The sequence below is a fragment of the Equus przewalskii genome, chromosome 2 (assembly GCF_037783145.1).
Source record: "Equus przewalskii isolate Varuska chromosome 2, EquPr2, whole genome shotgun sequence".
In the NCBI taxonomy this organism is placed as follows: domain Eukaryota; kingdom Metazoa; phylum Chordata; class Mammalia; order Perissodactyla; family Equidae; genus Equus; species Equus przewalskii.
Genome location: NC_091832.1, coordinates 25027986 through 25049714, shown reverse-complemented (window position 1 = coordinate 25049714; position 21729 = coordinate 25027986). Strand labels below are relative to the sequence as shown.

The window sequence follows — 21729 nt, the reverse complement described above, 5'->3', positions numbered from 1 at the left end:
AGGGCTCCTGGCTTGGCCCTGTACACCTGGGTGGCAGAGGTTAAGAGTGCCAGCTGTGGAGTCCAGCAAAACCTGGGTTCCATCCTCGCCCTGCACATAACCACGTGCACGTTCCACATCCAGTCTACGTGCACATCACCCAACTTCTCAGAGCATCAATTTCCTTATGTGTCAAATGGGGAAAATAGTTTTCACCTTAAAAGCATCTTACAGGAGATGCTATTAGCAGGGTGCCTGGCAAGTTGTAAGCACTTAAAAATAGTTGCTGTGGATATTACTATTGTTGTTTCTTCAGCCTTTGCCCCAAACTCGCATGCACACTTTGGGAGGAGGGTGGCCTCGCTGGGGGGCTGTGTATGGGGAGAACGGGCAGATGGTGCCTACGTGGATGCCTCTCTCCAGATGCTCCCCCAATCCCAAACCCTCATTATCCCACATGCATATTCATAAGGGACAGCCTCAGCCCTCTCTGTAAATGGGTCAGAAGCAGGAAGTGGAGGCCAGTGCCAAGAGCAAGGCCAAGGGGACGGGAGGCTGAAAGCCAGAGTGCATCTGAGTCCCCATGGACGGCAGGATGGTAAGGGATAGGGCAAGAATGAACTGGGGGTGTTGGCGGGCCCTGGGGGCTTGAGCAGGGAATCGTTCCCATATTGCAGATTTGAAAGCTGAGGCCCAATGAGATCAGATTAGAGAACCCTTGGAGTGAGTGGCCCAAGAAGCCAGAGCCTACTTCCTCTGGGACCTGGGGAGTTGAGCATCTGTCTGGGCTGGGTGACAGGCACAGGGGGCTGGACCAAAGGACCCCTGCATGATTCTCTCCGTGGACATAGTTTACATGACGTGACATAGTTGGAAGGGCTGTGGTGACCCTGAATCCCAACCCTCCAGCGAGGCTCAGAGAGGTTGGGTGACTTGCCAAGATCCGGGGGCTGGGGAGGGACTGACTGTGACCTTGCCTTTGGAGGTGTGAGAGAGAGTGATTCTGGCTCCATGCTGGAGGTTCAAGACTTGGGAGAAAGGCGGGTGGTCTGGTCTGGACACTGAGCAATGAAGCCTCTTTATCACCTCCTCGTTTCATCTCCTCAATAATCCCCTGAGATAGCTGGGGCAAAAATGACTATCTCCATTTCACAGATGAGAAGCGTGAGGCTGAAAGAGCAACAGTCACCAGGACAAGGGCACACCGTGAGTCATCTGCAGAGTCTGCCCCCCTGCGTGTGGTGACATGGGGACCAGAGAGCCCAGCTTGCCTCGGTCTTGGGTGGGGGAGGCCAGGACAATGGCAGCATGTCACTCTGCTCTGGAAAATTTCAATCTAAAACCAGGAGGCCGTCTTTTACACTCGGAGTTATGTTAACCCCTCGCTCCGTTCAGATCACTGCCTTTTTCTTGGAACGCTTTCTCGAGGCTCCCAACTGCTCTGGGAGGTTAAGCAGGATAACCACCCCCATCTCTGGGGGGGGGGATGGAGGGACAGAGAGGGGAAGTGGCCCCCCCCCAGGACGGCAGAGGGTGTGAGAGGCTGGGACAGAGCAAGAGTCTCAGGTGTTGCTCATCTCTTCTTGGGCACTTTCTCTGGACCAGGTCATGGGAAAGGGAGGTGTTGACGGATGGAAAATTCAGCTCATGGGGCAGAAGTGTCAAAAGGAGCTGACCCCTGGGGTGGGGGGCTGTGAGACAGGCTCACCGCAACTGCTGGGTGGCATTCCAGGCACGGAGGGTTGCTGGGTAGAAGGTGACATGTAGGGGCAGGTTTTAGATCAGACTGTCAGTCACAGCAGAACGAGGAACCTGGGCTTGTGGTAAAAGTTCAGACATTCATTCATCAAACGTTTACGCCAGGCCCCGTGCTATACCCAGGGCAGGGGAGGGAGCAGCCAGAGGTGAATCAGACAGTCCTTGGGCGGCTCACAGCCTCCTAAGGGTCTCAGACTTGGGAAGGACTGAACACATTATTGGACAGCAAAAGAGGGGGACTGGGTATTGCCGCCTCCACTTTCCAGGAGTGGCAGTGGAATGTCAGGGACGGGCCTTGCATTCTGAGATCAAGGCCAGATCGGTGGTCCTCTAGCTCTGCCTTCTGAGCCGTGTGTCCTTGAGCAACAATAACAGCAACGACAGTAGTCACAGCTCAGTTTATGTCTAGCACGTCACTGTGCTTCTCTGAGCCTCAGTGTCCTCATCTGCAAATTGGGGCGGGGTAGGGAATTAACCTACTTCTCAGGGTTATTGTGGGGGCTTGGATGGGACCATGCAGGTGACAGGGTTTGGTCCGTGCTCAAGCTTTGTGGTAACTTTACTTATTTGTGAGGCCATAACGGAGGCCCATGTTGAAACACAGAGAAACTGGAGGATACTCATTCCTAAGGGGGCCAAGCAGTGGTTTGGGGTGGTGGTTCTCTTCACCAAGAAGACATGGCATGTGAGCAAGGCTTCGATGGCTAGGAAAGGGAACAAGGAGAAGAAGGGCTTTCCAGGGAGAGGTATCCTGTGGGCCAGTGTGGAGGGAGGAAACTGTAGGATATGTTTCTAGAACAGTCCTGGCACAATTAATGGCTAAGCCTGGCCCCATTAATTATGAATCACCCAAGGATGCAGTCAGGCTGGATCTTTGGCCCCGGGGTCAGCTGCGAGGCACCCAGACTTCCTTCCCTAACATTATCCTGTCGAGGGCTGAGCTAGGAGAGGGCTAGAGGGGGACAGAGACTAATTACAGAGCCCGCCCCTGGGTCTCTTCCACCTACCCCTGCGGGATGGGCTGCCAGGAATGTGACACACCCACCCCTTCTGATCCCCTTAGCTGGGGCCCAGAGTTAGGGCATCCGTGGGGAGCAATGAGCCACCAAGTAGGGTGGCTCGGGGGAGCACGTGGCCCAAGACAGCAGTCAGTAGGGCTTGAGGAGCAGGTGGATGGAGGGGAGAACAGGAAAAGAGTGCTGAGGAGTCTCAGGAGAAACAGGGACGACAGGGAGCTCACATTCGTCAAGCATCTACCACGTGTTGTAACAGCCCTATAATGTAGGCATCCTCACTTTAGAGATGGGGAAACTGAGGCTCAGAGAGGCGAAGTGGCTTGTCCGTTTCTTTCTCCAATTATTCATTATTCAACACCTGCGCCTTGGGCAGAGACTCTACGTCAAGCGCCGAGTCAGGGGTGACTATCTCTTGGATTCTGCCCCCTGAAGTGGGGTAACAGCGTTACGAGCTCAAGCTGTGGCCTGGCGAACCCAGGCGTCACCATTTCCAAACCCTCACTTTGGACCAGGACACGAGCCTGGGCCAGAGTTGGGACCACTTGCGCGGGTCTCGTGGCCGCGGGGATCCCAGGCACCCCGACTTCCCCGACGGGTCCCGCCCATGCACCTGCTCCAGGTGAGTCCCGGGAGGCCCGGAGCGTCGCCGGAAAGTGACCGGCGGCTTCGGCAGGTGGGGCGGGGCGGGGCGGGGGCGGGGCCAGGCGGGGCGGGGCTGGGGGCGGGGCCAGGCGGGGCCCGGCGGGGCGGCAGGAGCCCTAGCAGACCGCGCGCCCCGCGCCCCGCGCCCCGCGCCGCCGCCGCCATGGGGGCCTGCCTGGGCGCCTGCTCCCTGCTCAGCTGCGTGAGTCCAGCCCCGCGTCCGCCCCGCGCCGCCGCCGCCTTCTTCCTTCCTGCGCTTGTGTCCCGTCTTCTTCCTCCAAATAGTTTCTTCTTTTTCCTTCCTCCAAACTTGTCTTTCTGAACCCGCAGCCCCCTCCTCGCCCCTCGGGTCCCCCCTCCCTCGGGCCCCGTCCCCGTCCCCGTCCCGGGCCTGCGGGCGCCGGCGACAGCTGGTGTCCCGGGCTCGGGTTACCGCGGGGGAGGGGTTGGGGCGCGCCCGGGCGGGGGAGGGGAGTGCCCTCGGCCGGCGCCCCTACGGGGAGCTGGGGAGACTGAGGCTCCGAGCCCGGGGTGGGAGTGGGCGCTGTGGCTTCACTTCGTCCAACTTGGGGACACCCGCGCCGTGCGCCTCCCATTTCTCTCCCGGACGCTCTGACTCTTTGTGTGGGCTGCCTGCTCCCCGTCTCTCTCCGCCGTGTGTCCTTCTTTGTCCCTCTGGCAGTCTGTCCGTCAGTCTGTCTGTCCCTGTTCGTCTGCCTCCGTTTGTCCATTTGTATTTGTCTGATGGCTGTCCCTGTCTGTTCGTTTGTCCGACTGTCTTTGTTCATCCGTCGCTTCTCCATCTGTCGTTGTCTGTCTATGGTTCGGTGTCTGTCCGTCTGTCCGCCCGTCCAGTCTGTCTGTCTCTCTGCGTCCGTGTGTCTGCCTCATTCAGTCTGGCTCAGGCTAACTCCTGGCCACTTCCCCAGCGAGCCCCAGACACTTCCCCTCTGGGCCCCGGAGCCACAGTGCGGGGTGTGGAGGAAGCCCCTTGCGCCTTTCTAAGCCGCCCTCCGTGCGGTGGGTGCGGGTGCCGCCCGGGCCCAGCTCTGGCTTGAAAAACCCAGGAATTGAGGGAGGCTGGGGTCCGTGGGGGGAGGGAGTACCTGGTCGCCTGGGCTCGGGGACCTGGGGGGCAGCCAGCACCGGGGAGGAGTTTCGGCCAGACCCTGGCGGAGGCCCCTTCTCCTTCCCTCTTCCCCTCATTAAACCCGAGCTTCGTTCAGGCAGCCCCCTCCCCCTTTGCCCCGAACAAAGAGGAGCAGAGAGGAAGAGGGGCGTCTGGTGGCTGCCGGCTGCCGAATCCCAGGACTTACTTTCCTTTGTCTCTGAGTTGTGTGTGTGTGTGTGTGTGTGTGTTAGGAGGCTGGTGTCGAGGCGCGAGCTGGGGCATCTAGAGATTGACTTTACAGCCATTTTCTGAGAATGCTGCGTTGTCTGCCCAGAGGCTGTACAGAGGGTCCCTGGACAGAACTCTTGTCCTCTCTGGGCCTCCATTTCCCCATCTGTGAAGTGCGTGCATGTGTGTGTGTGTGTGTGTGTGTGTGTCCCCGAGTGTCTGTGTGTCTGTGTAGGAATCAAGAGCTGGTCCCTGAGATCCCGCCCCGAAACCAAGGTTTGGGCTGCGTCTGCCCAGGAAGGGTTTGCTTCCTGGTGAGGAGGGAGAGCTTTCTGGTTGTTGACCAGATGTCCATCTGACTGGGCTGGTCTGGGCGTGGGGGGTGTTGAGAGAAGACCTGCCAGTCCCCTGGGCCTCTGTCTCTCCCTCTGCCTCCCTTGTAATGCTGTTGGGAAGACTGGAAAGTGCCCTGCCCCGTTCCTGGCATATAGCGAGTGCTCCAAATGGGAGCTATTGTTATCATCTTTGAAAGGTGGGTGGAGAGTTCCCTCTGGAGCCAAGTGCTGGTTTCTGAGTCATAGAATCCTACAGTGCTGAGACCGGAAGGCACCTGACAGGTCTTCTCAAACCCTCGTGAGATGAGGAACCTGTAGCCCAGAGAGGTTAGCTGACTTGCCTAAGGTTGCACAGTGAAAGCATGGGGAACCGTACAGTCAGGATTAAAATCTGATTCCTGGTCCAGACTTCTTGCCCACACCTGCCCTCCCTCCACATCTTGGGTGCCTGGGGACAGGGCTGGCCCAAGGTAGAATTGGGAGGTTCACTTAGTGGGAGGCTAGTGTCTGCAAGGGACCTGCCCCTCCTTTCAGTGGCCTCCCCTTGGGGCTCTGACCTCTGACATTTACTGAGCACCTACTGCCTGCCAGGCACTGTTGCCAGCCCCTCACCCCTGCCATCTCATTGGTTCTCCCCCCAGCCTTGTGACATACTTATCCTACTTTGCAGATAATGATACCAACAATAGCCACTTTTACTGCATCCTTACCACGCACCCAGTGGTGGCACAGGCCCAGCACTGCAGTGAGCACTTTATATGCGTCCTTCCATTTAATCCTCACAGCAACTGCAGTGAGCCAGTTAATATTCCCACTTCACAGATGAGGAAACTGGATCAGAGAGGGAAAGTGATTTCCTCACAGCCACACAGTATTAAGTGGTGTAGTTGGGCGCTACTGGCCACCAATAACAACCTGTTTCCATAAAGACTTGCCCTATAGAAGTGATGTTCTAAAGGGGGTTCCCAGGCATTTTTAGGGGGAAAGTTTGGGGGTACATACGTCGGTGGGGAAAACTTTTATACCCTCCCAGCTGTGACGTATTTGCATCTGCCTGTCGTAGCGCTCTGAGTCAGCGTTTGTACTGGGCTGAAGGTGAGTCCTGGCTGGGAGGAGATAAGATGGGCCCCTGGTGGGATGGGAGGCACCGGGCAGGCCAGCACATGAGTTGGACGGTCAGTAAATACTTAGGGAGGGCCTTCTGCATGCGAGGGAGTGTGAAGGGCCTTTGGGTCAGCCTGAAATGGACTCGGATCCTGGCTGGGCCCCCTCTCGGCTGCGTGACTGGGGGCCGTCCCATCGCCTCTCTCCTTGTCTGTGAAGGGGGCAGAACAGTGGATCAGTGCCTGTCGGCCTCCCTCGGTTTTCTCCAGCACTAGAGGGATTGTTTTCATCAGTGGGGTGTTTGGAAATTAAATAAGACTGCCATCGATGAGTTAGCGGGCCCTTGGTGCAGACAGACTTGAGCTCAAATCCCACCTCCTCAGCTTACTTGCTGTGTGACGTTGGTCGTGTCACCTCTCTGAGTCTCAGTTTCCCCATTTGTAAGTGGCCCCTGTCTCTCAGCACGTCGTGAGGAGTGGCTGGGGCTGAGATGAGCATGCCCGCACCCTTACTGCGAAGCTGCCAAGCTGTGGCCCTCCGCAAACAGAGTTCTCAGTTGCTCTCGACTCTTTCAAGGGCGTGGTGCAGCCGGTGAAACCCAGGGCTGTCCCCTTCTAGAGCCTGGACTCCAGCCGCTTTACTGTCCTGCCCAGGAGCCCATTTCTGGATGAGGAAACTGAGTCCCACGTAGGGGAAAGGAGACTTGTCTGAGGTCTGACTGCCAGTTGGTGGCAGAGCCAAGACCAGGCGCTCTGTTCTTAGTGCTGCGAGGGGGGAGGCAGGCAATGTGCGCTGAGTAGCTTGGGGCTGACCTCTTCTCTCTGCGGTTTGTTGGTCCTGGGCTGGCTCAGCCAGTCGGGGAGGTGTTCATGAAGTCTGCAAGCGCCATCCCATCCTTGCTGGCACCCGTTTTCTGTTTAACGGAGGCAAAATGTGCATTGCATAAAATGGACTATTTTAAGTCTTTGTTTTGTTTTCCAGGAGCTTGTAGTTTATTTTAGGAGACATGATACATATATATATTAAAAATGGATGTCTAACAAATACACCCCTAGTGAGATCGATCCCAATGAGTGGTATTGTCAGAAAGGCGTAAATGTTGGGCGAAGCGCCCCAGGAGAACTCTAGAATCGGTCTCTTCCTTGGTATCAGTTCTCTGGGTCACTGGAAACGGCCCCTGACTCTCTCTCCCTGTTCCTGAAGCTCCCGCATGCCACTCTCTTGGTCTGTCTTCCTTTCTGTGGCCCAGTGATATTTCTAAACTGCAAATCTATGTCATGCCTCCCCTTTAGCAATTGTTCCCCGTTGCCTTCAGGATAAAGTCCAGACTCCTTGGCGTGGCCGGCGGGGACCTTGGCCATCTCTCCATCACCACTCCAGCTTCCTTTCTTGCCCAGCTACCCTGAAAATGCAGAATTCCTTACAGCTTGACAGGTCTTATTTCCTCTGTAGGAATACCCTTCCCTTCCTTACTTAGCTAACTTCCTACTCTTCCCGGAAAACTCCTTGCCCCCTCCTTTTTTTAGTTATAAAATATACGTAACATAAAATGTAACATTTTAAGCATTTTTAACTACAGTTCAGTGGCATTAAGCACATTCACAGTGTTGTGCAACCATCGCCACCATCCGTCTCTAGAACTTTTCTATCTTCCCCAACTGAAGCTCCTCCAGGTTAAATTATAACTCCCCCTCCCTTCCCCCTAGCCCCTGGGAACCACCATTCTACTTCCTGTCTCTATGAATTTGACCTCTCTAGGTACCCAAGGTAAGTGGAATCAGATGGTATTTATCTTTCTGTGCCTGGCTTATTTGACTTGGCACAGTGTCCTCAAGGTTCATCCATGTTGCAGTGTGTATGAGAATTTCCTTCCTTTTTAAGGCTGAATAATATTCCAGTGGACATATAGACCACATTTTGTTTATCCATTCATCGGTCCATGGACGCTTGGGTTGCTTCCGCCTTTTGGCTGTTGTGAATAATGCTGCACTGACCGTGGGTGCACAAATATCTGTTTGGGTCCTTGCATTCAGTTCTTTTGAGTAATACCCAGAAGTGGAGGGCTAGTGTGTTTTAAACAAAGCAACTTTAAACTGTGGCCCTAGGCCTTAGCCACCGCCCACCCCCCCTCCCCACCCGCCGCCAGCCCAGTGCCCGGGGAGTGGTTCTAAGAACCTGGGTCCTGGCTCTAGGGATAACCGGGAGAGAGTGTGAGTGACTCAGTGACAATGTGTTCCCACCACGCCAAACCATGCACAGCTCCAGAGCTGTCCAGCTCTCCTTGGGAGGTAGTGAGCTCCTTGTCGTTGGCCGTGTGCAAGCAGCAGGTGGCCAGCTGCCTTCTGGGTACTTCTTCATCAGAGAGAGGCTGGACCAGTTGAATGCCAAGGAATCTTGCAGCTTTAAGACTCTGAGACCCAGGGCTTCCTAAGTTTGGAGTTCTCCCTTCCAAGATCCTGGCTGGCGCTCAGATTCGGCCACTCTCAGTGTTCTGGTGCTTTTCCGTGGCTGCCTTTCCCCGAGTGCCTTTGGGGGTGGGGTGGTGATTGTCATGTTCGTGCAGGCACGGTTTCGTGCCTGCCTGGGCTTTCCTGTTGCATCATAGGCGTCAGTCCCTATTGCTCTGCAGCAGAGTGACTTTCATCTTCCTGCCTCTAACATTCCCAGGAGTAAATGGGCCACCGCGTGCCCTGGGGTTGGGCCTTTGGGTTATTTGCAGTTTCTTCATATTCTAATAAGCTCATAAAGCCTAAAGCTTTATGCCTATTTTAGTTTTTTTCTTAATTCAAAACTTTTATGTTTTAATAGCAAGAGCAACTTGACTGGGGTATAATTTATATTTGATTGTATTTGGTTACACGTGCTCATTTAAGTGTGACATGTATACTGCTCCATTCAGCAGAGACCCCTCCCAGGGGAGTTCCAGGAGGTATTGATGGCCGTTTAGTTATCTTCCGCTTTCGCCTTCGTTGCCCTGGTGTGAACAGTGCCACAGTGAACTTCGTGGGTATGTGCGTGTGCGCGTGAATGCACTTACTCCCGCAGGCTGGTGCTTCTGTAGGAAGAGGTTCTTGCCGGAGCGATCCCCAGAGGTGGAGGGCCTGGGTCAGAACGTATGGCCAATTCCAAGGATGCTCTGGAAGCGGCTGGGGGCTGCTGTGTGTTTTTCTCTCCCTGACCTGGCCTCTCTGTGTCAGCCAGGCCCTTGGAAATCCTGAGGCCTCAGGTCTCAGGACTACCTGGATTTTGATCTCTAGGAGCCAGAGTGAATTGAAAGGCCAGGCTCGCTGACTGCAGTGGGGCAGCTTTTCTTGTGTCTCAAATGCAAGTGGTAACAAGCCAGACCCAGGCACTTGGGCCCCTGGTTCCCGGGATCAGTGCCTGTCGGCCTCCCTCGGTTTTCTCCAGCACTGGAGGGATTGTTTTCATCAGTGGGGTGTTTGGAAATTAAATAAGACTGCCATCGATGAGTTAGCGGGCCCTTGGTGCAGACAGACTTGAGCTCAAATCCCACCTCCTCAGCTTACTTGCTGTGTGACGTTGGTCGTGTCACCTCTCTGAGTCTCAGTTTCCCCATTTGTAAATGGGAGGTTATAACACACTTACTTTATAGTGTCAGTGAAGCTTAATGTCGATAAGGTGCTTACTACAGTGCGTGGGACTAGGTGACTCTTTATGAAGAGAAGCTGTCTGTCATTACTTGAATCTCAGCACTGCCGTCCACTTGCTGTGTGACTTCTGGCAAGTTTCTTAACCTCTCTGATCTCAGTTTGCTCCTCTGTAGAATGGGGCTAAGAGCCTGCTCTGTCTGATAACCAGAATGCTCTTTATGGTTTACAGAACACTTCTGGCATTTGCTTATCTCCTCATCCCCAGAAAGCGGCCATGGAGAGGAGTAGGGCTTGGGGTGGGGGCTCAGAGATGTAGCCAGTTGTTGCTGGCTGGGTGGACTATTAGGATTTGGACCACGAGGGAAAATTTCATTCTGCAAGCATTTCTTTTAGCCTCCATGTTGTACTTGGCTTTGTGGGTGAGAGAGATGGGTGAACAGGAGCATTTCCAGGATCCTTTCCCGTCTGGGGAGAAGTGGTGGCGAGACAGGAGACAGCCACACCTCAAGCAGAGGGCGCTGGACGCCGTGTGAGCAGTCCAGGAAGCAGGGCGCAGGGTTCCCGAGGAGCAGGGGCCCCTTTGGCCTGCCATCCCCCAGGTGGTCATTGAGGGTGAGGCTGTCCCCATCCGTCCTGCTTCAGGCCCTCGAGTGGACGCCCACTGCTCCAGACCATCGCCAGCTCCTGCACGTGGCCGCCGGCCCTGCCAGCCTGGCTGCAGGGCCTTCTCGCTGTTTCTCCAGCGCCCGGCTTGTGCAGAGCCGCCTTGGGCGCTGTGCCCTCTGCCTGGGACGCTCTTTCCTCCCCTGGGTCTGGCAAGTGCTTCCTCATTCTCCAGCTCTCGGCTTAAATGTCACTTCTTCAAGGAGGTGACCCGCCACCCCCAGTCTGATGTGGCCCCGTCAGTTACTCTCATGCCAGCATATATGTCTTGGCACGTCCTCACCATGAGGGGTGATGCCGTGTTGAGTGTCTTTCCTGCCCCTGGAGGCACTGGGAGGGCGGGGCCCGTGTCCTTCTTGCTCCCCAGACTCTTCAATACCTGGGGGAGGAGTTGGGCTCTTTCGGGGCCGGTAAACAGTTGACCAGATGGACCCGGATGTGAGCCTGTTTTCTCAAAGGCTGGGCCGTGGACCCGGCTCCCAGAAGGTGTCTCCTTTCGGGATGCCACCCATGAATGGTGTGGCATCACCAGCCCCTAAGTGATGTCAGCCAGCCCCAGGGAGGGGAGGGGCTGACGCCAGCTGGGGCAGAGGAGCCCGGAGGGGAAGGGTGAGCCCACCGCTGCCATCGAAAGCCCCGGAGTGGGAGATCACAGCCGCTCACAGTCCTTCATTCCATTGACTCAGCAGATGTCTACATGCACCTGCTGTTTCTAGAGCTCCAATGCTGGTCCTGCTGGAGCTTACATGCTAGAAATAAAATGTAAAGCCAGTCAGATGATAGGAGCTCCTGGGGAGAAAAACTAAGCAAGGAAGGGAGGAGCGAGCCTGAGGGATTACAGGTTAAAATTCCTGTTTCATCCCTACAACTGCCACATGATAAGTAGGAGCTGTTATGATTCCCATTTTATGGAAGAGGATATTGAGGTTCAGAGAGGTTGAGTGAGTTGTGTAAGGTCACACAGATAATCAGTGACAGAGCTGAATTTTTTAAGAAGTTTTTTTACCACCCTGACCTCCTCTAAGTAAGTGTCACTCCAGCTTTCTCTCTCTGAAGTTCCTCTCTCTTCCTAATACCTGTGATAGATCCAGCTTTGAATCGGGGTTCCGTTCTTACTGGCTCTGTGACCCTGTGTGACCCAGCCTCTTTGAGGCTTGGTTCCCTCAGCCTCCCCTTCGGGCTTGAAAGTTCGATGGGGTGACGCCTGGGGACGAGGTGTGCCCCGGCCCGGCGCGGGGCGGGTGGTACAGGCGGGCTCCGTGCAGATTTGGAGACATGGCAGGGGCCGGGGTGGGTGCTGCGGGCTCGGGCGGGACGTGGGCCCGGGAGAGGAGGCAGAGTGAGTGCCGTCCCCCGCCCCCCGCAGGCGTCCTGCCTCTGCGGCTCTGCCCCCTGCATCCTGTGCGCCTGCTGCCCCGCCAGCCGCAACTCCACCGTGAGCCGCCTGATCTTCACCGTCTTCCTCTTCCTGGGGGTGCTGGTGTCCATCATCATGCTGAGTCCCGGCGTGGAGAGTCAGCTCTACAAGGTGAGCGGCCCTGGCGGAGGCGCGGTGCCGGGCCTCTGGGGAAGGCTCAGCCGCTCCAGGCTCGGGGGGCCCAGGCTTGGGGTCCCAGCTAATCAGGAGGAGGTGGGCAGGGGTGGCCCAAGGTTGGCGATGGGGGTTGTTTCTTCGTGTGGGGAGGAGGATGTGGCCGCACACGGGGATTCGGTGTCTCGTAAGCCAAGCTCCCCTTGGGAAATCTTATTAATCATTATTGCCCCCCGACACTGGCCCAGGGCGTGCTCTCCCCGCTTTGATGCGCATGCCCAGTTTGGGACCCCCTAATGTCGCTTCATCAGTGTTTCATAGCCTGGCACAGACCAGGGGGACATTCAGGCCAGTGGCTCCACATTTTAGTGCATAGAGGTGTGAATCCCCTGGGGAGTTGGCTAGACGTGCAGATTCTCAGACCCCCTGGGAGACTGAGTCTGTGGGAGAGTGGCCCTGGCCTCTCGGCTTTCCCCAGGCGTCTGCAGGATGGGGGTGGGCGGAGAACTTTGGGGAGCCCTGCTTTAGACGGTGGGGGGCGTTCCAGAGGCTGTGGGCGGCCGACAGGGAGATAAGCAGATGGTAGCGAGGTGGAACTGGACGGCTGTCGCTGGGGGCTCCCTCACAGGACTTCAGCCGCGGAGGTGGCCGCGAGTGGACGTGGCGCGGGAGGCTGGGGCTCTGTCCTGGCCCGGCCCCTTGGGGCCTCCCTCCTGGGTTCCGGGTGGTCTGGGACTCCCTCCTGGGTTCCGGGTGGTCTGGGCCTGCCTCCTGGGTTCTGGGTGGGCGGGGCCTTCCTTCCTCCCTCCCTCCCTCCATTCCTCCCTCCATTCCTCCCTCCATCCCTCCTGGGTACCGGGTGGTCTGGGGCCTCCCTGCTGGATCCCGGGTGGGCGGGACCTCCCTCCTGGAGTCCGGGTGGGCGGGGCCTGCCTCCCTCCTGGGTTCTGGGTGGGCGGGGCCTCCCTCCTGGGTCCCGGGTGGGCGGGGCCTCTGAGCTGCTCTGTCTGTCTCCGCAGCTGCCCTGGGTGTGTGAGGACGGGGTCGGGACCCCCGTCGGCCTGCAGGGCCACATCGACTGTGGCTCCCTGCTCGGCTACCGCGCCGTCTACCGCATGTCCTTCGCCACGGCCGCCTTTTTCTTCCTTTTCACCCTGCTCATGATCTGCGTGCGCAGCAGCCGGGACCCCAGGGCAGCCATCCAGAACGGGTGAGGGGGGCCTCCCCTGCCCCGCGGGACCCTCCCGCAGTGGTTTTCCCCCTTCTCTGCTGTCTCCAGACCCTACCCTCCGACTCAGGAGCCCCTGAAGCCAGAGGGCACAACACAGAGATCAGCTCGTTTAGTTATTCCCGTTTCTCAGATGAGGAAATAGTGCTCAGAAAGGGCAACAACATGCCTAAGGCCACACAGCACTTTAGTGACATGGCTGGGGCTAAACCCCAGTGAGGATCCTGGCCCCTAATTGGTCCTTCCCGCTGCCCCTCAGGGCTTTTTCTAGGGCCAGGACAGACTTTCTGTGTCCATCAGACCATCAGAAAGTCCCTCTTCATCTCTCTCAGTGCCTGTTCTTTGGGGGTGTGGTTCTGGGGGTCAGGCCTGTTCCCTTCCCCCACTCAGCTCTCTTGTCTGTGCTGCTTACCGCCCCCACAGGTTTTGGTTCTTTAAGTTCCTGGTCCTGGTGGGCATCACTGTGGGCGCCTTCTACATCCCTGATGGCTCTTTCTCCAACAGTAGGTGGCCTTGGTGGGGAGGGCTGGGGGCCACCAAGAGGGAGGTGGGGTCCCCAGAGCGGGGAGCCCTGGTGGGGCGTCTCTTTGCCCTGGCACATGGACCCTGGCTGCTGGCTGGGTCCTCCCCCGCCACCCGGGAGACAGCCCTCTGGTGCTTGGCCACATGGCCTTTGGGGACTTGGGTTGGGGGAACCTCCCTCACCCCTGACCCCTGCCCTGCCACATCGCATCTTGGTACATGGCTGGCAGCTCCCTGAGGAAAGGGTTGTGCCTCCTCTGAGTGTCCCCAATGCAGGATGTGGCACAAATGATTGTTGAATGAATAAATGTGTGTGTGAAGGGGAGACCCTGGGAGTGTGCCTGCCCCAGGAGTCCCGGGGGAGCCAGGTGGGGTCACGGCTCTGTCGCTCAGGCGGCTGCCCTGCTGACCTCCTTGCTGCCCTCCCGCCACCCAGTCTGGTTCTACTTTGGTGTCGTGGGCTCCTTCCTCTTCATCCTCATCCAGTTGGTGCTGTTCATCGACTTCGCACACTCCTGGAACCAGCGGTGGCTGGGCAAGGCCGAGGAACGCGACTCGCGCGCCTGGTACGCAGGTCAGTGCCGCCCGACCGGCTGGCCTCCGTGTGGGGCCGGGTGACCTGGGGCATCGACGGGTCCCTGAAGCTGGATGAGGGCCTGGAGGGCATCCGACCAGCCCCCGCCTTAGGGCAGGCATTGAATGTCCAGGGCAGACGGAGGGCAGGGGGTGTGTGGGCGGGGCCGCCACCCTGGGGCACTTCAGGGGGATGGGCTGAGCTGGACTGGGGAGCCCTGGACGAGTCTAGTGCAGCGACTCCTGCAGACGGGGCTGCGCGGCCAGACCAGACTTCAGGTGACACCCGGTCCTTGAAACCCCAGGGGCAGAGGGAGTCCCGTTGGGTTCTTGCTCGATTCTTCTGACTCAGTCAAGGAGAAAGGCTCGCTTGGTGCCGGCGTGCTTCCCGCCTCCTCCCCGCTGGTCTCTCTGGCAGCCGGAGCCCGGCTGCAGCAGACCGCAGCATCTAGGGCACTTTTTAAAAGACCGCTTTGGATTCCTTGTGTTTATTTTTATGGTCACCCTACTTGTGGGCACTGAGTCATTTGAGTTCAGGATATGGGGCAGAAACTCACCAGGTGTTGGTGAGTGACGGAGGTTTGGGAGATGCTAACGTTCCCGGGGTGAGGACGCTGAGGCAGAGACAGGGAGGCCTGCTGCACAGGCCCCTCCCGGGAGCTGGGACCTGGGCCTCCTGACCCGCTGCGTGCTGCCCCTCCGCTCAGGCCTCTTCTTCTTCACGCTCCTCTTCTACGCGCTGTCCATCGCGGGGGTGACGCTGCTGTTCGTCTTCTACACCCAGCCCGGCGCCTGCCACGAGGGCAAGGTCTTCATCAGCCTCAACCTCACCTTCTGCGTCTGCGTCTCCATCATCGCCGTCCTGCCCAAGGTCCAGGTGAGCCTGCCTGTCTCTGCCTGGCCTGACACCCGGCCCCTGGGTGTGGGACTTCTTGTAGGAACCTTGGGGTCCTGGGGCAGAGGCTGGCAGTCACAGAAGTTTGGACCAAGAGGATGGGCACCCAAGTCAGCCTCCCTAGGTTAGGGTCTTGGCTCTCACATCTACATGCTGGGTGTCTTTGGGAAAGTGCCTCAGCCTCTCTGTGCACCTCTCGTCTCAAATGTAAAGTGGGGATAATAATACCTACTCTTTGGAGTTATTCTCCAGATCATATTTGTGAACACTTAGAACAGTGCCTGGCATATGGCTGTCCATCAGACATTGGCTATTGTTATCATTATTGTTATTGTCATTGTTTTTATGCAAATTGGGAGAACATTAGGGAGGGACACTGAGGAACGATTCCTAGACACCTCAGGAAGGCGTGTTGGAAGGTGCAGTTGCACAGTGTCTAATCCCAGCCCGTGTGGGATAATGGTAATCCCAAGGTAATCAATTGTGATTCAGAAAAGGAGTTCAGTGGTCCTTCACCCTTTCGGATCTCAGCCCACCAGGGGTTTCAGAGGTAGCTTAGGTGGTCTTGGAGGGTCTTCAGCAGAGAGGTGGGGAACTTCCCTTCTAGTCAGGGCCTCCATTTCCCAGTGAGAAAATTGAAGCCCAGAGAGGGTAATGCCTCTGTCCCAGGTCACACAGCAATCAGCGTTTACTCAACAAATACCTCTTGAGCACTTACTGTGTCCCAGGCCCTCTTCTCGATGTTGGGGATACAGCTGTGAGGAAGAGGAGGAAAAATAGCTAACAGTTAATGGCATCTATCATGTTATTTAGTCCTTGTACCATCATCGTCCCCACTTTACAGATGAAGAAACAGGAGTAAAGAGTAGTAGGGGGTGGAGCTGGGATTTGAACCCCTGGCAGCTGGCCCGGAGCCTGTGCTCCTAATCACAGAGCTTAGATTCATATTTTCAAGTGTGCGTGTGTTGGGGCGGGGTGGGTGGGGAAGAACAGCCAGGAGGAGACTAGGCCAAGCCAGGTGATTTTGCTGGTACGTGCCACATGGAAAATAAGAGGGTGTCGGCAAAGAGGCAGGGGGGCTGGTGGGGCCACGGGCAGCTGTAGCCAGGGTTCTCAGGGCCTTCTGGGGTCCTGATTGAGCTGAGGACTGAGAACTAGAGAGAGGCTGCCCCTGTGGAGATGTGGGGAGGAATGTGTCAGGGAGAGGGCATGGCAGGTGCAAAGGCCCTGAGGGGGGAAAGGGTTTGCAGGTTCCCTGGACAGCGAGTTGGCCATGGTGGCTGGGGTGTCGTCAGCAAGGAGGAGTGTGGCAGGCGGTCTAGGGGGAGCAAAGGCGGGGCACACCAGGGAGGCGAAGAGACCCTGCCCTTGAAGGGTGCCCAACAGGGGAACAAGTGGGCTCGTGTGTTAAGAGAAAGAGCGAGGACTCCCCCTTGGGTGGGTGAAGGGTGGCCTGGGTGGTGTGCTTTCCCCACAGGGCTGGGGTAGGATGGCCCTGGGGTGGTGGGGGTGTTTGGGGTCCCCCACTTGGGTGTGAGTGGCTGGGTGGGGGTGGGGCGGGGTGCCCTGGGTTTGCAGGGGCCATACTGATGGACTGCTCTTGCCAGGAGGCCCAGCCCAACTCGGGTCTGCTGCAGGCCTCGGTCGTCACACTCTACACCATATTTGTCACCTGGCTGGCCCTGTCAAATGTCCCCGGTGAGTACAGACCTGCGTTCGAGGAGGCTGGCCTCATTCCTGGCCCGGCAGTGGCCCTCTTGGGGGGCTGGGATGCTCACAAGTGACAGGGACATCCCAGACCCAGCTCGTTCCGAGACTCAGTCCTTCTGGGAGGTGGAGGGCACCCCATCTGGTCCTGGAACTGTCTCTGTCATTTTGTCTGCTAGGCGCTGTTGCTGGGACTTGGGTGGTGGGTTGTCTGTCTGTCTGTCCATTTGGGGTGGCTCTCTGCCCTCAGGGCTACCTGGCTGCTCAAACCTGGCCTGTGTGGGCTGAGAGTGACCGTGCTCCCATCCCCAGACCAGAAATGCAACCCCCACCTGCTGACCCACTTGAGCAACGGGACGTTCCTGGCAGGCCCCGAGGGCTATGAGACCCACTGGTGGGATGCGCCGAGCATCGTGGGTCTCGTCGTCTTCATCCTGTGCACCTTCTTCATCAGGTATGGTGCGGGTCTGGTTTCTGGGGAGGGGTCATGATTGGGGGCCCGGAGCTGGAAGTGAGGGGAGGATGTGGGAGCCGAGATGCCAAGCTGGAAGGCGCCCTCGGCCAGCAGCGTGTCCAGCCCCTGCATTGTGCTAGTGGGGAAACTGAGTCCTTCAGAGGGTACCTCGTGACTGGGCGGCAGAGGTGGGGCTGAACCTGGGGTGCACATGCCCAGCTCAGGCGGGTGCGGACAGCTGTGGGGTCAGGGGAGGAGTCTGGACTGGGGCCAGCAGGCCCACGCACTGTCACTCACCTGCTGTGTGTGGCCTTGGGATAAGTGGCTTCGCCTTTCTGAGCTTCAGTTTCCTCCTCAGTAAAAGGCGGGTGGTAACCTCCATGCCCAGGTGACTGTGACCCCACAATCTCCCCTGAGGGAGAGCAGCTCACACTTAAGTCACATGGCAACTTTATTTACTTATTTATTTTTATTATTTATTTATTTTTTTGAGGAAGATTAGCCCTGAGCTAACATCTGCTGCCAATTCTCCTCTTTTTGCTGAGGAAGACTGGCCCTGAGCTGACATCCATGCCCATCTTCCTCTACTTTACACGTGGGATGCCTACCACAGCATGGCTTGCCAAGCGGTTCCATGTCCACACCCGGGATCCGAACCGGCGAACCCCGGGCCATGGAAGCGGAATGTGCGCACTTAACCGCTGTGCCACTGGGCCGGCCCCATGGCAACTTTTTTAAAGGGCATCTTAGCAGGTGCTTATCAGTGTGGACTTGAGCCACACTGCCTGTATTTGAACCTAGCACTGCCCTTACTAGCAGTGTGATCTCTGGCAAGTCACTTAACCTTTCTGTGCCTCAGTTTCCTAATTTGTAAATCAGGGATAAAAATGGTACCTGCCTCACGGGATTGTTGAAGGGGTGTAGATTAGTTAATATGGATAAGGCACCGAGAAAAGAACTTGGCAAGTAGTAGGCGCCAAATAAGTGTTTGCTGTTATTACGAGTAACTGTGAATGTTTGCACAGCTGGCTGGCTGTGAGTGGCTGTTTTGTCAGCGTCACTGGATGATGATATTAAGCATAATTATTGTTTACACTGAAGCTAGCAGAGTTGTTGATTGCCTCGCCGCGGCATTTACCCAAGCGGCGCTTTCTCTGTCCGCCCTTGACTCCCTGGAGGGAACCTTTGCCCTGCTCCTCCTTTGCCTTGCTCCTCCATCCCTGCCCCCGTCGTCTGTCCATCCGGCAGTGCCTGTTTTCCTACAGGCAGCACCCCTGCCCCCGGCCCCCCCCCCCCCCCCCCCCCCCCCCCCGCTAGAACATTTTGAGGCTGTTTCACGTTTTGGTTTGGTCTTTTCCGAAACGTTTTCTTCCACGCAAGTCTGGGCACTTCACAAACATCTCTCTTCTTAGTCACCTCACTCGATTCCTTTTTTAACCTGCAAAGGCCCATATCACCTCCGTTTCACGGGTGAGGAAGCTGGGCAGCCGCTTGTCTGAGGCCACGAGCACGCTGTCCCCGCCCCTGCTTCTCTCCCCGTCCCCATCCTGATCCGGCCCAACCTCCGCTTCCTGGTGCTTCTCACACTCGCACCTGCTTGGCTGCGGTCACTGGGCTGCGCCTCTGAGGGCCCCGGAGGGCCTCTCTGTTCTTAGCACCGTTCTTCAAGCCCAGGAAGCGAATAAGCAGCCGGAGGGCGGGGACCACTGCTGACCACTCTTGCCCCAGCAGACGGCCCGGCCCTGGGCTCCCGTGCCCTAAATGTCCGCGCAGGAGCTGGCGACTGGGGTGGGTTGAAGGTCAGCAAGGGGCGACCCTCAGTGCGGAGGGCGGGGTTGGAAGCCAGGTCTCGTTCGTTTCACTTCTTTTCGAAGTACAAGTTGGTTTGTCAAAATTGTATATTTGTCTCAAGCTATTAAGTACTGTTAAAAACATGACGACCTCATTATAGAAAAGCAATTACAAAAAAATCATTACTGCTATTATTTTTTTACTGTAAACATGAAGAAAGGGAGGTAATTGGTAAAACTACTTACCTAAAACTAATGAAACGAAAGCAAACTTAATAGCGAGTGGGCATTATTAATTATTAACAGCGTTAATGAATGCAGTGCCCGGTGTGGTGCTTGGCAGTGCCAGGTGCTCAGTGCATGTTTCTGGAAAGGGCAGGTGGACCCCCAGAGTAATAGGGTCCGTTTATTCGGTTTATCCTCTGTGCCACGGGCTTTATAGCCTTTTCCGTTTACTCCTCCCAGCAGCCCTGTGAGGGGGTCCTGTTATCCCTGACCTTACAGACAGGATTCAGAGGCTTAGAGAGGCTCAGTGTCTTGCCCAAGGTCACATGGGGAGTGGGGGTAGAGTTGGGAGTCAGAACAAATTCCTGGGTCCAGGCCTAACCAGGCTGCCGGCCCCTGAGCCTCTGGGACCATAATGCCCGTTGTTGTTATGACCGTGAGGCCCCTTGGTGCTGCCCACCTGCCTGCCTCGGCAGTGAGGGCGCTGACCACCCACTCCCTCCCCTGCAGCGTGCGCTCTTCAGACCACCGGCAGGTGAACAGCCTGATGCAGACAGAGGACAGCCCGCCCATGCTGGAGGCCGCGCAGCAGCAGCAGCAGGTGGCCTGCGAGGGCCGGGCCTTCGACAACGAGCAGGATGGCGTCACCTACAGCTACTCCTTCTTCCACTTCTGCCTGGTGCTTGCCTCCCTGCACATCATGATGACACTCACCAACTGGTACAAGTACGTGCAGCCTGCTGGGCGTGGAGGGGGCCCGCATCCCGGGTGCACACCTCCCCTCTCCTCCAGCGCCTCACTCGGTTATTCCTGCTGCCTGCTCACGGCTGGGGTGTGGAGTGTCTATCTAGCACCCTCCGTAGAGCCCGCCCCCTCCGTGCCTCAGTTTCTTTGCCAGTATTTTGGTCCGCTTAGCTCCTGGCGCCTCCACTAAGTGCTTGAAAAGTGGGGACACAGGAGGTGGGGCGGGGCCTGTGCAGGGCAGACCTGGTTTACAGATCAGGGCTGGTGATTGGAGTATGGGGTCAGATTCGGGCTTCATGGTTGGAGGGTTAGGATTGGGTGTGGGGTCAGAATCACAGTCACAGGGTCAAGAATAGGAGTCATGAGGTCAGGAGTTGGGATTTGGGCCATATAAAGCCACAAATTTGGTCATTTGGTTAAAATTGGGGTTAGGAGGCCATGAAGCCAGGATTGAAGTGGTAAGGTCAAGGAGCTAAGATCACAGTAACAAGGTCAGGGGTCAGGACTAGGGTCACGGGGTCAAGGGTCAGAAGTGAGGTCAGAGATATCAGAACTGTGGTCATAAAGTCAGTGGTCATAGGTAGGGTTACAGGATTTAAGGTCAGAGTCAAGATTAGAGGTCAGGAGTTCCAGGGTCCCAAAGTCAGGGACCAGGAGTGAGGTCACAGAATTAGGATCTCAAGGTTAGGGACCAGGAATCAGGTCACAATATTACAGTCTAGGACTGGGGTCAAGGTTTGAATTAAGGTCAGGGTCAGGTCTATGGTACAAGGTCAAGAGCTATATCTAGGGTCTTAAAACCAAGTGTCAAAAATATCAGAGATGGGGGCTAGAGTCACAGTGTAAGAGCCAGAGTTGAAGTCAGGGGTCACCACTGGGTCATAAGGTCAGGGTCAAGACTGAGGCCACAATGTTGGTGGCCAGGCTCACTGGGATGATGTTGTGTTCCAGGCCTGGCGAGACCCGGAAGATGGTCAGCACGTGGACCGCCGTGTGGGTGAAGATCGGTGCCAGCTGGGCGGGGCTGCTCCTCTACCTGTGGACGCTGGTAGCTCCCCTCCTCCTGCCCAACCGGGACTTCAGCTGAGGCAGCCCTGCAGCCGCCCACCCCGTGCCTCGGGGCTCAGTGACGGTCAGTGGCCTGAGCCCCCCAGGACTTGCCCGGAGCTGGGCCCTCTGCTCCTAGTGCCTTCAGGGAGGAGGAGCGTCGGGCCCTCGCCTGAGCCCCAGACCAAGGGGCTGCCTCTTCCCTACCCTCGCCCCCAGTCACCCGCTCTCACTCTCTTGGGGAAAAAGGGCCCTTTGTTTTCAGGCTCCGGGAGAGGGTCCTGAGGAGAGAAACGCCCAGAGCCGCTCTGAGAGCAGGAGTGCTCCCCACGATGGGTGCCGGCACTGAGCCTGGTGTTCTGGACCACGTCCCCCAGGGCGCCCCGCCCCCTCCCCAACACCGTGCCTTGCTGAGTCTCTGAGACTCTGCCCAATAAACAAGCCAGTGTGCCTGCCTCCCTTGTCCTGTGCTCCTCACCCTCGGCGCGCCCCCTGCCATCTGGGCCAGTGTAGGGGCTGGGAACAGCACGTCAGGGCAGAGGAGGCTGACGCATTGGGACCAGACC

General features: G+C 57.1%; 1 protein-coding gene across 5 annotated transcripts; it reads left to right on the top strand.

The window, feature by feature from the left end:
- Positions 1-461: 461 nt before the first annotated feature.
- On the top strand, positions 462-21619 carry SERINC2 (serine incorporator 2). 5 transcript variants are annotated; one of them, XM_070596068.1, is made up of 11 exons: positions 474-577; positions 1135-1185; positions 11814-11975; positions 12998-13188; positions 13630-13709; positions 14165-14302; positions 15009-15178; positions 16804-16894; positions 17216-17357; positions 19883-20098; positions 21068-21619. In XM_070596068.1, exons 1-11 carry the CDS (start codon positions 563-565, stop codon positions 21201-21203), a joined length of 1392 nt encoding a protein of 463 aa, XP_070452169.1. In that variant the 5' UTR covers positions 474-562; the 3' UTR covers positions 21204-21619. The 5 variants fall into 5 exon arrangements, with proteins under 5 accessions (XP_070452191.1, XP_070452169.1, XP_070452180.1 ...); XM_070596090.1 differs by lacking the exon at positions 1135-1185 and having other exon boundaries at positions 462-577; XM_070596079.1 differs by lacking the exons at positions 474-577; positions 1135-1185 and adding an exon at positions 3472-3597.
- Positions 21620-21729: the final 110 nt, after the last annotated feature.